Source organism: Pungitius pungitius, chromosome 18 (assembly GCF_949316345.1).
Source record: "Pungitius pungitius chromosome 18, fPunPun2.1, whole genome shotgun sequence".
Classification (NCBI taxonomy): Eukaryota; Metazoa; Chordata; class Actinopteri; order Perciformes; family Gasterosteidae; genus Pungitius; species Pungitius pungitius.
Window position 1 is genome coordinate 4,349,577 of NC_084917.1, and position 16,121 is coordinate 4,365,697.

The 16,121-nt window shown below is 45.4% G+C and overlaps 1 protein-coding gene across 1 annotated transcript in view; it reads right to left on the bottom strand.

Moving 5' to 3' along the window:
• The window catches only part of arhgap24 (Rho GTPase activating protein 24), a 41,355-nt gene extending 26,243 nt beyond the window's left edge, over positions 1–15,112 (bottom strand). Inside the window, exons 1-3 of the mRNA XM_037483853.2 lie at positions 14,961–15,112; positions 8,058–8,267; positions 685–772 (exon numbers count right to left, since the gene is read on the bottom strand). Coding sequence (XP_037339750.2) covers positions 685–772; positions 8,058–8,252 — 283 coding nt within the window. The 5' untranslated portion in view covers positions 8,253–8,267; positions 14,961–15,112. The remainder of the gene's footprint in view (positions 1–684; positions 773–8,057; positions 8,268–14,960) is intronic.
• Positions 15,113–16,121: the final 1,009 nt, after the last annotated feature.

A 16,121-nucleotide genomic window follows, 5' to 3' on the forward strand; every position in this document is an offset into this window, starting at 1 on the left:
GACACACCTGGACACACCTGGACAGCTGTGGCCAACCGCCCAAATGACTTATGTAGTTCTCTGGCCTCAGCCTCTACCTTTGATTGACCCGTTAGCGTTATCTGTGCTATTTATCTGCCGGGTCACGCTGCCGTTCAGGTTGCGTGTGTGATTCTGTTTCCTCTGAGAGAAACGCCGGCGGAAAGAAATTTAAAGATAAATATAACGCGGAGGTTGCTGCACACATCCGGTGTTTTCTGTAGGGTTTTACTGTGGACGGGTAAACTTCACCAGTTGTCTCCGTGTCCCCCCCCCCACCCCCCCAGTGTTTATGTGTGTTTTAAATATCTATTCCATGCACTCACATTCCTGGCATCGTTCCGCCTGGGAAAAATACCCCACCGTGCCTCCGTGTCGTCTTCAAGCACGTTTCCAAACAGTCTCTGTGGTCAGCAGATGAGCGTAGCTCTAACACAAATTAATTATCAGTATAAATTAAGGTCCAATGTTGTAATAATCCACCCCCCCCCCCCCTTTCTTAGATGATTCTCACAGTTTACATGTTCTCTCTCGCTCTAGATTTGCAGCCAACAAGAGCGTGCCAAACCTCGATGCAGTGGTTTCCACTCTGGTCAACATTGGCACGATCATTTTGTCCCGAGTAATGACAACAAGTGCTTAAAACGCTCTCTCATCGTTTCCTACCTGGAATGACCTCGAAAAGGAATTTCCCCCCTTCGTCGCCGCTGGTTGGATGCTCCGTAACTTTGTTTCCAGGTAAGAAAATGGCTCCCTGCGGAAGAGAAGAGCAAACCGAGTTCAGTCAATCGCACTCTTTTGTCAGGTGACGTGGCATCGTCACGCATGACGGGCCAGGACGAGACCGCCACCGGAGGACGGGTCAGCACGATGGAGCTCAGCGCTTACAACATGTGGCCAAACTGGATCACCTTCTCGCCCGCGTGACACTGAAAGGCCAGAGATTCTCTGCTTTAAATAGCCGCAGCATCAGCATCAGCTTTTTTCTCTCCAAAGTCAACCTCTCAATAACCTTAATGTTGACATTTTCTGCCTGTTAGAAAGGCTGTGAGACACATCTGTGAAGGGAGTCTTCAAAGAGGATCCTACGGGACTGAAGCAATCATTGACTGGACCGCAGGGACCCTTTTTGGGGTGATATTAATGTTGGCAGTATCACTCAGCACTTTATGAAATAGGAACCTAAACCTGAAGCAATAAAAGCAATTTAAATACTGGAGAAAAATAAATGGAGAACTGATGGAGGCCGTTCAGCTGCCTGATGATCATTTTTGACTGTTGGTCAAGTGAGATTTTATAGGCCAACGACACATTAATTGGTTAATAATTAAGCTAATCGTTAATTGCAACCCTGCTAAAGCAAAGGAGTCCATTTTTATAAACTGGAACTTATAAACTGGAACTTTGAACTGTGACCCCCCCCCCCCCCCTGATTAACAACGTGGATGTCAGGGCCACATGGCAGCATCTGACAGCCATTAGAGTGCCCTCTATCTGGGGTTAATGTTAACGCGGACAAGATGTGCATCGGTGACAGCAGAAGTATTAGGGACCCACGCACATTAACAGGATCTAAGGGGCGGGGGGGTGGGGCGGTTTCCTTCCTGCAGATAAAAAGAAAAGAAAAGAGAGAGCTCTTTAATGAGCCGTAACTGTGACATCCAGGAAGTAAAAACGCCACCTGAAGCCCCGTGATGAAGGGCTTTGAAAGGGGTTGTGGAGACGGGACAGACGTGCTCCCAACCCGAGGAGTGAGGGAGAGAGAGAGAGAGAGAGGGAGAGAGAGAGAGAGAGAGAGAGAGAGATCTGTTTGATGTGGTTGTCAGCGACAGGAATCTGCTCAGCTTCAGTATCTCGGGGATAAAAGCTCCTTTAAAGAAGTTTTTTTTCTTCTTTTTTTTTCTTCAGGGAAAACCAAATTCTTTTGTCATGTGCTGATTTCAGGGAAACGGGAGACAGACTGCCGTTTAAACTTGTGCTTCCTTAAAAAAATAAAAAGAAGACAACGGTTCTGGTCGCTCCATACTGTTAAGCCACAACACGACTAATATTGCTCCCCTTCTGTTTTCCAAGCCACGGCCACATTTTCCACACCGACATCCCTCCCCGGTGGTCTGCTGTTTGCTGCAGACAAACCCAACCGCGGACAGAGGGACATTTACCCAGCAACGAGTACGCTGGCCCTCTGTTCTCAGCATTTTTATATTCTTGTTAACAAAGATGAGGTCATTCTTTGACACAAACCCGCTTCTCCCTTGTTCTCAACCAGAAAGACGGAGGAGCCTCAGAGGAATCTAACCCGGGGAAAGCGACAGCAATGGGGGGGTGGCGGGTGGGGGGGGTGCAGGTTTGGGAGCAGCAATGCTGAGGGTCCAACAGTGTGCTCCGAAAAAAAAACCCAAATCAAATGAGGGAGCGGTTCCCTCAGACTGCAGGCAGTGCGTGGGACTCCGGCTCCAGTCAATGCCGCACACTGTGGAGATTAAATCCAAATGTGGAGCTAGATTCGTTGATGAAGCAGACGTTAAGTTTCTCCTGTTTGGTTGGAGTATTCTGTGGCGTGCATCTTTGTTCCGTGGAGCATTTGGATGTTTCGTCAATAGGTCGGACTGTCTGTCTCAATTAGAATTATAGGAGTACACGGTGGAACCAGTTGGTACACCATGCCATATGACAAGTTCAATGTCTTTGAGTGAGTTAAGAGCACCCTTAAACATCCGTATCCAGTCAGGACCAAAATGCACCTTCAAGCATTCATCTAGCATGGACAGAGCCACTTCATCATTTTTATCAGAATGGTTGCCTCTGAACAGGGCATTCATAACTGCCAGCTATCCCCTCTTCGTATACAGTAAGTGGAGAGAATTGTAATACAGAGGTATTGATTTGAGCTGCTTTTAGAATAGGAACAATCGCCCCACAGGAGTTCCTCCTGGAGACTGCGCTTCTCTACTAAATCAAAAGAACCAGCTACCAAGTTTAAACTCAGAGATAACCCTCTTTTTTTAATGATCCACTTTGATGAATGTAGGAAAGGGGATATGCGACAAAAATATGATACGCAGAAATTTACTGGTGAGCAGAAAAAATATTTGAGATAAATGCTCACACTGAAGTTAATTAAGCAGAAGCTATTGGTGTAACAGGTCATTTAAGTGCTCATTAAACCTTGCCTGGGCGATCAGTGGCCCCTTTATCCAATTATTACTCTTCTCCAGCGTCGGTGACCTCTCCGACACAGGAAGCCAGACTCAGTGGGACACCCCGGAGACGGGACCCAAACCCTTCCCCTGTGTGTGTGTGTGTGTGTGTGTGCATCTGTCGGCCTTTTAATTCTCTTTTGCTATTTGAGACTCCGCTGTCGGACCTGTCTGCTCACGTAGCAAAGAGTCACGAGCGTGCTTTCTGCGCTCATCATTCCAACCGCGTCCATCAATCCTAACGAATGCCGTCACCATTTCACGGCTATAAAACGTCGAGTCTCAAAGTCACGGTGAAGATTCCCATGAAACCCACAGGCACGTCTGCGTAACAGTTAAACGCTATGGGGTGGAAAAAATAGAGGACATCTCAGTTCATTTTTATTGACTGGAGGTTGGTGTTAATGGTGTGAGGAGTAATCCAGAAACGACGTGTTGAGTGGCAGACGTGGTGATCAGGCTGCGCACTTTAAACTTCCGTACTGTGGATTTTGGATGAATCGTCACAGCGATGCTTTGACGCGATAGCGGGCCTTCTCGCTACAACTGGGACGAAGAACCGAAGAGGAAGGACAGCGAGGGCACGGGAATGGCCCCGGAGAAAGCTTCTTCGACTCACGCAGCAGATTCATCAAAAAACTAAATCCCCGAGACAAAGAGAATAGAAAGACCCGAAGTGATTTATGTGCGAGCGGCTGGAGAAACCCCGAGTGTCCCGTTGCTGTGTTGAAGGAATACCTTGCACTGTTGCTGCTGGCATGATACAGATACCTTTAATCTTAAAGTTTTGTAAAATACCCTCTGCCTAAAAAATGAAATGGAAAAAAAGTTGTCAAAGAAATGATTGAGAGATCTTAAAAGGATAGAGGTTTAAGTACAATAACTTGAATCTCTGCTACAAAAATATCGTAGATGACTTTTGACCTCTTCAAGAAACATATGACAAAATATGACATCTAATGATTCGCCATAAAACATTTTGAAACTCAGCCGGATTAGGATATTGTAAAAACCTGTGATTTCAATAGGTTTTATTATTTCACAACCACTGGCACCACCTTATAACACAAAAATCGGAGCTATCCCTTTCTTAAGGGTACATTTAAACGTGCTGATTTGGGACAGCAGCCAAAGGGATGAAATACTGAATGATTTGTAGCCATTTGAAAGTGATTGTAAGCTCTTGGTGTTTTGCCCGGAGATACCAGCAGAAAACCCCTCCAGTGAGTGGAGAATTTTGATGTGATTCCAGAGCGCTTCCTGCAGCAGCTGCACTCTCACCGAGTGGAAGGAGCTTTCCTTCCCCAGGTGCGCACGTTCACAGAAGCACCCTGATCCATGCCACGATTTATAGGGACAGAGAAATTGAACTTGCAGGAACCTGTTGTCCATCCACGCAGAGCTTATTGGCAGGTCTCTTTATTTGTGCCTACTAGAAATATTGACACTCAGAACTGTCGTAAGATTCATTTTGTTCTTGTTCCAATGTATTCCTCATCCTGAAGAAAATGTCTATACCTAAATATTACCGTCAGGAATGCTGACTTTTGTGACCCGGCACGCATGCGTGCAAGCGGGCGCCGTGTAACACTTCAATGTGAAGCTTGTGTTTGGATCCGTAACCAGGAGAAGACGTCAGGCGTGCGTCCAGTGACGTACACAACAGGGTGTTTGGGTAATATCCACATTCCTCTGATGTTGCAGTAAGATCACGCCTTGCACTGCAGTGGCACTTTGTGTACCCCCCCGCCGTCGAATGCCAAGGTCAAACAGCCGCAGCGAGGACAACAGAGGAGCTTCAGTGCATTATTGCACTGTTGCATTATTGATTTATTACAATATTTCATCAAAGTACTTTCTTTTAGATCATTTTGTCAGAGTTCAGACACGGTGGGATGAATATTTATGAACCGACTCGTGAAACTTGTGACTCGAATGGCACTGCCCAATTACAGTTTGATATCTCTTTTATTTCTTCTCACCTCATTTGGTTCAACGTTTTCACTCACAATCGGCTCATTTATTCCCTTATAATGACACCTCGCTCACTTCACTGGAATACAGATTTAATCCCAAATGGTTTAAATTACAAGAAATTGAAAACCGACCCGAATGAATCCTGTCTTTGTTTATGACTCAGCCAGATGAAATCTGAGGCCGTGCATGTGTGTGTGTGTGCGTGTGAGTGAGCGCACGCAGGGCCGTGCGTGCGTAGATCCCCGCAGGGGGGCGAGTCGGGGCTGGCAGATGGCGTGTTGACGCTAAGCCCACGCGTGCCGTACCCTACGCATGTTTTTTGGTGACCCTTCACCTCCATTTGGATCCCGTTCCTCGGATTCCAGGCGTTGCTCAGAGAGGTTCGGCCCGGGCTGACAATAGCGCACTCTTTCTAATGATGATATTCACGTTATTAAGCGCCCGTAGTGCTTCATTTATTTTCAGAAGACCAGTTCCATACGGTGTATGTCTATGTAAAATGAACGTCTGGCCAACACAGCATTCCTGCAATTACGCTGTCATTGATGAAAAGGAGTAAATATATGTTGACTTGTTTCCCTCAGTTGTGAAGCGTCAAAGCTTCTTTCAGCTCATTGGTAAAGTTGTATGTGTTGTATCCCTTTACTAATACTAAAGCAAAAGCAATAAACAAAGAGAACATTTAGCTGCTAAAGTGCCCGATATATCCCTGACAAGTGGGTGGAGACCGAAAACAGAGTTAATGGTCGATGTTGGACTATATATATATATGTATATATACAGTAAATACACTGATGTAAGTATTGCCTTTAAAGTAAATAAAGGAATAGTCGTACTTGAGATGAGTAATACGGAGGGAGGATCAAACCACGAGGGGTTACCTATCAGAAAAAGCAAATCAGGCCTTAATGTTTAAATATGTCCGTTGGTGTCTAATCATCACCTGTGTTACCACGGGCAGCAGAAAGGGACAGATGTTCCTGCTCCCACTGAGGGAGGCAGCAATTAGGCTAATGTGACAGGTAACAAATGAAGACTTCACAGCGTCCGGGAGGATTCATTAATAGCTGATCTAAATACGGCTTCACGCCACTAAAGTTTTTTTTTTTTTTTGGTTCAGGACATTAGCTCCACTGAACACACGCTGATGGATGAGACGCATCTCGGCCCCCTGATCTTGAGCAGCAGTGTTAAAGGTCATGAGAGCGACTTCCGCTCTCTGTCCTAGTCACCCTCCCCTGCTGCAGGCCAGTTATCTCGTAGCCTCCTGGGGTGTGTGTCTTGTTAGGGGGTTGTTTTTTGTGCGTTATCCATGAAGCGCTGCTTTGGAGGTCACGAAGATTTAAGAACTTTGAACACACTGCTCTGTTCCTGACCCAGTTTCATCCAGATGTTCCTCTCTCCGCTAAAAACTAGCAGTCCTCGGTCTCTGAAATCTACGTTGGCTTTGTTTCATAAGTTGGCTGGGTGAATATAGCAAGAACTTTTGAAAAGAAAACCAAATTGCCTCTCAGTGTCTGTAAGTTATTATTATTATTAACTGCTCTGAAGCATTTGCATCATTCCCTCAGAATATTCAAAGCACCAACAACTAAGGTAAAGGATATTGTTTGGGGAGGAGAACATAGTAAAAATCCATTTTCTTTTTTTTTGTCAAGACAAAGAACAGAGCTTTTGGGGGGGAAAAACCCTTTATTTTCTCAGCGGCCGTTTTGACGAGTCATTGCAGTGTAATTCATAGGAATAATGATGGCGCTGATCCGTTTACGTTGGCCAGCGTTCCTGCTGTTGTACGCGATGGAACAACGCGGTCAGTTACAATGGGGCTGTAATTTGTTTGACAATTTGCACCTGTGTAATCCATGCTAATGTTTTTAAGGTATAGGTTGATTGTGATGACATTTTAATCAATCACACAGTAACATATTTTATATATTTTATTATATTTATGTTTTTCTACCATATTTTGACTTTCTTTTCAAAACCGATTCAACCCATAAGTGATACTTTTTGCTCCTATATTTCTTGACTCTTTTTCTATTGTATTTTTGGACATCACATATTTATATAAAACATATTTTGACATTTTTGGAAAAATAAATTAGACCTAATATTTTTTTGACTCTTTTAAAAGAAAATGTTTAAAATGTTGTCTAAAATGTTTGGACATTTTTCTAAATTCTCTGGGTCTAAGTTGCACGTTTGTGATTTTTCTTTGTGATGAGACTGAAACACATGCTCAGTGGGAGAAGCCGCCCGGCAACAGTAACGTTAGCGACGCTCATTGTCTCCTCTTCAGGGAATCTTTGTGTGCAGACTTCAGTGACAGAAAGCTGTCCACTTTGACTTCACTCACACTGATACTAGTTGACTCATTGTTCGATCGCATTACCAAAATATATATGTATGTAGTGTATTGAGATTTTTGTTATATGCATATATACAATATGCATATTATGCGTTTTTTTTTAGACCGACAGTGAGTTTGAAACATCACCTTTTCCTTTCTTACATCACAACATTTATTTTTGTGTTTGATATTCGCAAACTCATGTGTGGACATGTCCCCAAGGTATCAGGAGTAATAATAATGATTTGATTTTGGCCCAATTATTGGACTTGCTAACCTTTAAGTGAATGTCAGGCTGATTAACATGAATACAGATTTATTCACATCCACTCCGTGACTGGGCAAAGGGCTTTTTGTCTAGATGTGACTCTCTATTATGTAAGTTCCTGCATGATTAAAGGACTTGACATTTATTAACTTTTTTTTTCGTTAAAAGACACTGCAGCCATTGAAATGAGTTGTATGCGTCTAAATAAGTTGAGCTTAGGCTTTCAGTGCGTTCGCATCCTTACCAAGACCTTGGTCTCCTCCTCGTCTTTGTAATAGTGGAGCTGGTCCCCTCGCAGAACAAACCAGCGACTGTGCCATGTCTTGACAAAGCCCCCTTGCTTTTTGAGCCACCCACACCTGACGGCACAGGGCCGTCCCTGCCCCTGGGTCTCCGTGCTGCGCTGCGGGCTGCCTTGGGACGCGCACTGGTCGTCCATCGCAGTGGCCCTGATCTGCAGAGGGGAAACAAAAAAATAAGAGTTAAAAATCTGTTTAGGCGTGCAGAAGTTCGAAGGCAGCCAAAGGGTGAATAAAAAGATAAAAACACATCTATTATGAACAGATTCTGCAGAATTCAGTGGATATTTTCAAAAGAGAAATGATCGTGGGGCGCTTTGGAAGCCGACTTGTGCGCTGAGTGCAAGGGGGACAAGAGCAGAAGGGGAAGTGTGGGAGGAGGAATTCATAAACCAGATAACAAGACCACAGAACCAAACCATAATCTCTTTTATGTTGTGTCACCCACCTACACAATGTTGGCCCCTCCAGGCTTTCTGGTCTCTGTGTCACATTTCTTCTCTCTTCAGTCTCTTCGAAGGCCAAACTGCTTTGAACGTTTGAACGTAACAGAATACCTCGATGTTCTAGTGATGGAACCTGATCTTGAGTCCTACTGTAGTTGTATGTTTAAGGAACTAAAATATCCATAATGCTCTTTCTGTTAACATGCTAATACGCATAACTAAGAGGGTAAACCGGAAGACATTAAGACTGCTTTGCGTCCATTTGCTAGCATTGCCACGAAGAGCATGTTAGCATACCCGCCGTTAGCCTGTAGCTCAAAGAAGACCTTCTGGCACGGGACAATATGAAACGTCAAAGTCAAACCCACAGCACAGGAGGGCTAAAATATATCTATGATTGCAACAACTGATGAATAGTGTTTGCTGAGCGGTTGGCTGTAAATGGAGGTTAAAAAAGCTTCCTTAAAATTAAGTTTTAATTGCTCAAAATGAACATCCTGCTTTTGCGTCCCCCTTTCATCAACAGAATGGACACTCTCAGCTAAAGAAAACAGACAGAAACCTGACAGAAATCCCCTGCCTTGCTTTAAAGGCCTGTCAAACGGGCCGTGACCTTCCTTCACCCTCTGAAGCAAAAGGTGGTCCTTTTAACCTGCCCCCCCCCCCACCCGAAGTTACTGTACGGCTCTGCTCATAAACAAATATTCATGGCTGGACATAAAACCCTCACACGTGTCAATATATGATACATGAAGTGCACTCAGAAACAACACGTGCAGTAAATCACACTCCACGCTTATTGTTTCCACACCGCACAATCGATTGTTCTAAAGCTCTGCGTCATTCGGCGACGTGTGCTGCTGCTGCTGCTGCTGCTGCCGCGGACTTCTGCTGTGAGTATCAGCCCACCGCCATGTTGTCAGTGGCTCCGGCTGAGCTTGCCTTGGTGGAGGTCCAAGCAGCCTACAGGTCCAGATGAGGACCAGATGCTGCCCAGCAGTGTTCCAGGTAGCGGCGCAGCTGCTGTGAGCGAAGCTCCGCGCGCATGTGCAAGCGCAGACATGCTTACACATTTGCTGCATTTTCTAATGCTTGATCAATGAGGGGAAGACGAGAGCCAATGAGAGGGAAGACGAGAGCTGAGTCATGAGTTAGCAGTAATATTGGTGGGAATAACCTCTGTGTGCCGGCTGCTTCCTACTCATGTGATTGTTTTTGCCTTTGCTCACACACACACACGCGCGGCATAAATCACGGCCTAGGGCTGAATCACACATATGTTGATGGGATCACCTGCTCTGCTACGGTTCCGGTGCCAGAGCTCCTGTAAAATGTCCTGCCTGCAGGTCAGGGCCTCGTTAACAGCACTGCAGAGACTGGCCTGTGCTGCCACAAGGTGAAATGGTAAATAACTCAGGTGTTGCTTAATGGGAATGTGACTCGGAGCCAGCTAACAGTAGAAACACAATTCAAATTTTTCATTACACTGCGGTTTAGTCCTATGGTAATAAATTGCCAGGCAGGGTTAGGAGGCATCCTCATCTTTAAATCTATAAATCAACAGAGAGGTAGAAAAAAATTAGCAAAAAAGTTGCATGGTCCAAAACGGTACGGTATGATGAATTGTGACCTTTTGAAAGTTACTCCTTTTAAATTTATGTTCCCACTAAAAGACTTGTGGGTTCAAGCATAAATATCATGAAACAGAATCATAAGAAAACGATGTGTTAACGACGGCCATAAAGTAATGAATCTTGAGTTAATCATATAGTTTATGACCAATATAAAGATGAACTATGGTGGAAGAAGCAGCTGCTCTCAAACAGGAATTTAAAGACAACAAACAGGAACAACACCTCGTACTTTTTCGGTTTAAAGCTGGTATTCGTGGCGTCGATGGTTTGGTTCACCACTTTGGTCGACACCACCTCAAATCTAGTCGTTCAAACTTAAAATAACCCAATATGCTCACAGTGAGCTGTGAAAAAATAACACTCTGCTGATGTACATGCAACATTCTGCACATATTTGAAATGCAATGTTTGATGCCGTTGAAGCCTGATAACCTCTGTAAGAAATGTGTTTTTATGATATAATACCATTTGTAATCACGTCATGACCAAAATGAGTTACTACCAACTTTCGGCACTACGCTGCTCACCTCTTGGGCGTAAAGAATACTTCTTGCCAAAAACAAGAAAGAGTGTTTTATTAACTCTGCCCGGCCCCCAATGAGCAAGTTAGATAGATGAATGTCCCTGATTAGTGTGAGGAACAGCCCAACCAGGGCCAAAGCCGTGTCAGTTGATCTATTTCTCAAAGCTGAATTTCATACGCTGCCATTCTTTTGCAGATATGGTAGTAAGCATATTTATGATGCAACTATAAAGTCTCTGCAAGAACACATCACTACTAGAAGGTTTTTGTCCATTCAGCACGTTGAAAACAACCTCCCAGAGGGGCAGTCCGCGTCCCCGTAAAGCACCTCTGTGTGCAGGTCTGTGTATTGTATGTGTGAGGCTGGTATTGTGAGCTTTCCCTTGCGCCTCAGTCTGCATAATAAGCACATATTTAACATTTCTCCATCATAACAGCAAGCCTGAAAAGGGAACACTTAAAGCAAAGGCGTATAACTTTTAAAGAAGGATAAAAGATCTCTATTGCAATTTATTTAAACACAAACGCAGTTAAAAAGATTCTACACACGTAAGTTGAACAACAAAGTGAGCGAGAAGTGTTGTTAATTGGTAGAAAACTCATTTTTGTGATGCAAAAAAACACAGTTAGAGATTGACACAAAGCCCAATGTTCTTCAATGAGTTTGTTGATGGCATCGAGTCGGATCTGTAGAATAATGACCCCCGGCGCCGTGATGGAGCGTTTCATTTCCAGAGCGCCATCGTTACCATCTGCCCTTGTCTCGTTAACACTGGATTCTGTTTCTTAACTTCAACAATGTACCAGAATAATCTCACCGCATGTCTGAGAACTTTCACCGAACTAAGAAGTCAGCGAGAGAAGAGACGCGCTGACCTTCACTACCAAAAGAAAACACAACAACGGCTCAGTCCACAGCACATACAGCCTCGCACACGTACCCCACTTTTACGCACACACAACATAAAAGATTGTCACCAATCAGCCCCTCGAAGGTTTCGTGGCATGCACCCAATGTCATTTCCAAGCAGCATGCAAAGCACTTTTTTCTTTTTCTTTTTTTCGGCAGCGGAATAAAAAAAAATGGTAAAAATGGTAAATGAAAATATGCACCTATAAAATACAGCTACTGGACATTAGTGATTTAGTGATGAAAGCTGTTCTCATAACAGCCAAGAAGTCACTGAATTTGAAGATTAATCCTTTTTGTATAGTTTTATGCGACACAGTCAATTTATGTAAACTGATACTTTGGATGATGGACCTCTGCATGATTAAAAAAAAGGGGTTCTGGGCTTTGTCGAGTGGTGTGGCATAATAAACTGTTCAGGATAATTCAGCGTAAAGCGATAGCAACCTCTACACATCATTGAAGTCTTTTCCTCATGTCTAATTAATGCCAGAAGCACCATGTGTTGCCTCCACCACGAGTAACATTATCCCTGAACAAAGAAGAAATGAGAATATCTAGAGATCTAAAGAAGAAGAGAAATTCGACAACCTTGTAAAATCTATGAAATGCAGATCTCACAGCATCAGAAGTGTGATTTCCACACACACACACACACACACACACACACACAGAAAGCCAGAATTGCTGTTTGACACCTCTTTGAATTGAGCTTGAGGAAAGATTCTTTTGGTGGTTAAAAATACAACAGTTTCCCAAACCGTACGTTCCTCCCTGCACGAAGCAGAGCATTCGGTTCCCATAATTGTGACCTCAAAGGCTGTAGCCCACGCGGCAAAACTAATGTGGTGTCAGGCACGAACAGCGGGCGGGAAATCTCCCGGGACCACGGGTCACAACGCCCCCCCCACCTTCAATGTCCCCAGCTTTTTCAATGTCCTCTTGAAGCTCAATTGTGGTCTTAAACCTGCACCTTGATGGCATGCATCCACATGGAAGACGTGTGAAGGACACGCCTCTTCAGCATGTGGCAGGATCCCAAACGTGACAGGTGGGGATTGATAGCTGAGCTAAGTCATGATTGGACAATCGCTGCGGCTCAGCAGTATTTTTAAGAACTCAATTCTTTTCCAAAACGTGTTGTTGATGAGAACTGTAAGTAATGTGAAATGTGTGTTCATAATCAAGGATATCAGTGTTCAAAGTGCTGGAAATAGCCTTCCGACTAAAGGCTTGAGGATTCACTGATGAATAGCAGACTATTTATTCGGGTCCTGTAACATGTGGCAAACAATGTAATTACCATCTGTCCGTCATCATTCTCCAGTTTTTCGCAGGTTCAGCAGCTTTTTGCCAGTGAAGCCTGCGCCAACTTTCTATGCAAGATGCAAAGGTTGATGGACTAAGGAGAAGGAAAAGTCCAAAGACAAAACGGTGCTACCGGTCATTCTAAGTCTGATAAAAGAATCTGCCTAATTGTCCGTTTGTCCGTGCTGACCTGCGTCACATTTTTACGAAATGTTGTGTTTTCTTCATGAGGAAACATGAACTCCTATTTGCCAGACAAAATGTGTCAACCCTTCTAATAACCATGAACAACGTTGCCCCTTAAAGTCCGCGCAGTTGGGCCTCAGCGGTCCCACATGCGTTGAAGACAAATATAACCCTGTGCTGGCAAAGGCTGCTACTCCGGAGCTGAGAGGAGGGAAGGAGGGAAAGTCACTTTGGAGGATGTGGAAGCGTTAAAGGCTCCTGGATGAAATCCGTCGCACACACAGGTGGAAAAACGACAACACACAGTCGGGTGTGTTATGATTGATAACGCTGGAAAAAAAACGTCAAGGAGAATCCCAGGCTTCCCCCTGCATGAATCAACACGCGATGAGTCGGCGTCTATTTCGTCTACACACAGATTTAGACGCCATTAGACCCCCCCCCCCTCCCTCCCCCAACCCCCTCCCACGTTCATAGTCTACAATAAGCTTGCTGCCCCATCACCAGCATCGCCGCCCCCCCTCCCTCTGCGTTTTCCTCCCTGCCATGTGTCACCGTACGTCTGGTGAAGCGGGTCCCGCTGACTCATTCCACATGTCCTCTGTCCTTCTGCTGGACAACATTTGACACCAGATGCTTCGGTCACAGAGTGAGGAGGGAGAAACCCAAAATGACTCATTGATTGCAGTAGTTTTCCCCAGAGATGTCATTGTTGTTATTATTGCAGTTTTGGAGGGGGGAATGGCGCTGCTTTTTTGTCCTTCGTGAACGTCCGCTTACTGTAGATTCTCTTTGTGAACTGAAGGAGTAACACATTATCACAAAGACTCACTCTGGGGAAGAGTTCGATTCATACAATGTCAAACTCTTCCCGGATCCTCCTGATTTTATCTGGACAGCTTCAGTCCTCCTCGTCTCCATCCCCTCCTCTCGGTCTCAATAGAGACGTGTCACAGTTAAACCGGGGGGGGACAGTCGGGTGCAGCAGCTGACGCGGGGAACCTAAGCCCGGGTCTTTACAGCAGCAGAGCCTGTGCACTGCAGACATTCCCGGCACTCGGGGGGGGGGTCTTCATGCCTTCCCCGTTTCTACCTCGGCTCACTTCCTCGTTGGCTTTCACATCGTCCCTTTTTTTCCCTTCAGAGGTGTACTTTCCGTCCCCGTGTGCCATTTTATTAGTCATCTCGTCGTTTTCGGCCCTTTTACCGCTTGAGCGTTAGAATCCCGAGATGCTGGTGTGACAAAGAAGAAGCACAGTAAGTGCTCTAAATCTGAAGTTGACAGTCACTTACAGTAAATTACTAGTAAATTATTACACTAACGATGAAGCTTTAAATAAAGATGGCTGCGTTGGGTCTTTTCACCAGTATGACACATCTATAAATAGTTTCCTCCGGTGCATCTCCACTCCAACGTCAGGACAGTGACAACACAGCTGGATGAGTTGTTTCACTACACAGTGGACATACATCACATTGAATCAAATCTGATAGAAATGTCAGGAAGAATGCATGTGACCAAAGGCACGTACGTGTAGATTACCAGAGCGTCCCGCAAAATGTAATAGTAACTTCCACACACTGCTATATGCTCGACAACGTGGGGTTGCTTCTGCGATATGGAGTTCAGCTTCATTCAAACCTTCTTAGAATAGCATTGACATTGGTTCAACTGTCAATCAACCCCTCTAAGGACCAGTAAGTCGGGCCGGTTGCCTCCAGCATCTTCACACTCCTCATTACGCGGCAAAGTGAGTGTGAGATGGATGGCAGATGAAATGACAATGCCCCCCGGAGGCAAAGCAAAGCATTCTGTAGAACCCGAAGGGTAGCGGACTCACCTTCTAAATACGCAGCCCGGTTGAATTCCTCAGCTCTGACGTGCGGTGATGCCCACCTATTGTATCCAATCCGGTCAACATAGATCCTGGGAAGACACGAGCAGCTGAAGTTGCACTCCAGCTCAGCTGCTGCGTCGCCCCCCCCCCCCCAGCCCCCCCCCCCCTCTTAGACGCACTCTAGTGCGTGCAGAAGGGATCCAGAGGATGAACTTTTCCCCTTCACTGCTCCTCAGACTATCTGCATGCTGAGAAGGTCTTTCCCCCGCCGAGAGCAGGATGGCGCACTCACACCTGGGGCAGGAGTCACACGCAAACTCACACAGGCACACACGCACGCAAACACACACACACACACACCCACACACACATACACACACGCACGCACACTCTCTCTCTCTCCAATAACACTGCACCCTATGCAAAGCCTCCTTCAGTCATCCCGGCCGGTGAGACACTCAGTCTGAGAGCCCTGTGTGTGTTGGTTACAGAGAGGAGGAGGGAGGAGAGAGGGAGGGGGAGTGTGCGTGCGTGTGTGTGTGTGTCTGAGAGAGAGAGAGAGAGAGAGAGAGAGAGCGAGAGCATGTTTTAGGAAGTCTCAACATGAGAGCTCCTCAGCTCTCTCTTATATTTCAGATTGCACACAAGCGACCTGCCGTTGTTAAAACTCTCCCATTGTGTTCCACTCTGCCCCCCCCCCCTCCCCCCAAAAAAAACAATCCCAAAACTTTGCCTCAAAATCAGAATGTGGAATATAAATCACGAGTTTCCCATAAATCACCCGTGAGTAATTCCGCATACAAAAACACAGAGAGCTGCCCCAGTTTCAAGGCACCTTCAAGATGTCGTATACAAATGGCCGCCTGCTTGCAGCTCGGCAAACATTTATTTAATGACACTTTGGTGCGAGCCCAGCTGGGCACACACCAGTGGAAAGTGCATCTCGTTTACCAGGGAGGGGTCCGAGATGTCTTCCACTGCTTCCCGCCGAAGTGTGCGACCGTGTGGGATATGCACAGAAACCACAAATGGAGGTACCAAGCGATTTGCAGCGTATTCCTGGATGTGGGGAATCGTTCATGACGACGTGTGCTTCTACTCTGTGGCATGTGCGGAACATTACAGAGTTCAACAGAGTTCAACCGTGCAATCATTAAGCCCCTC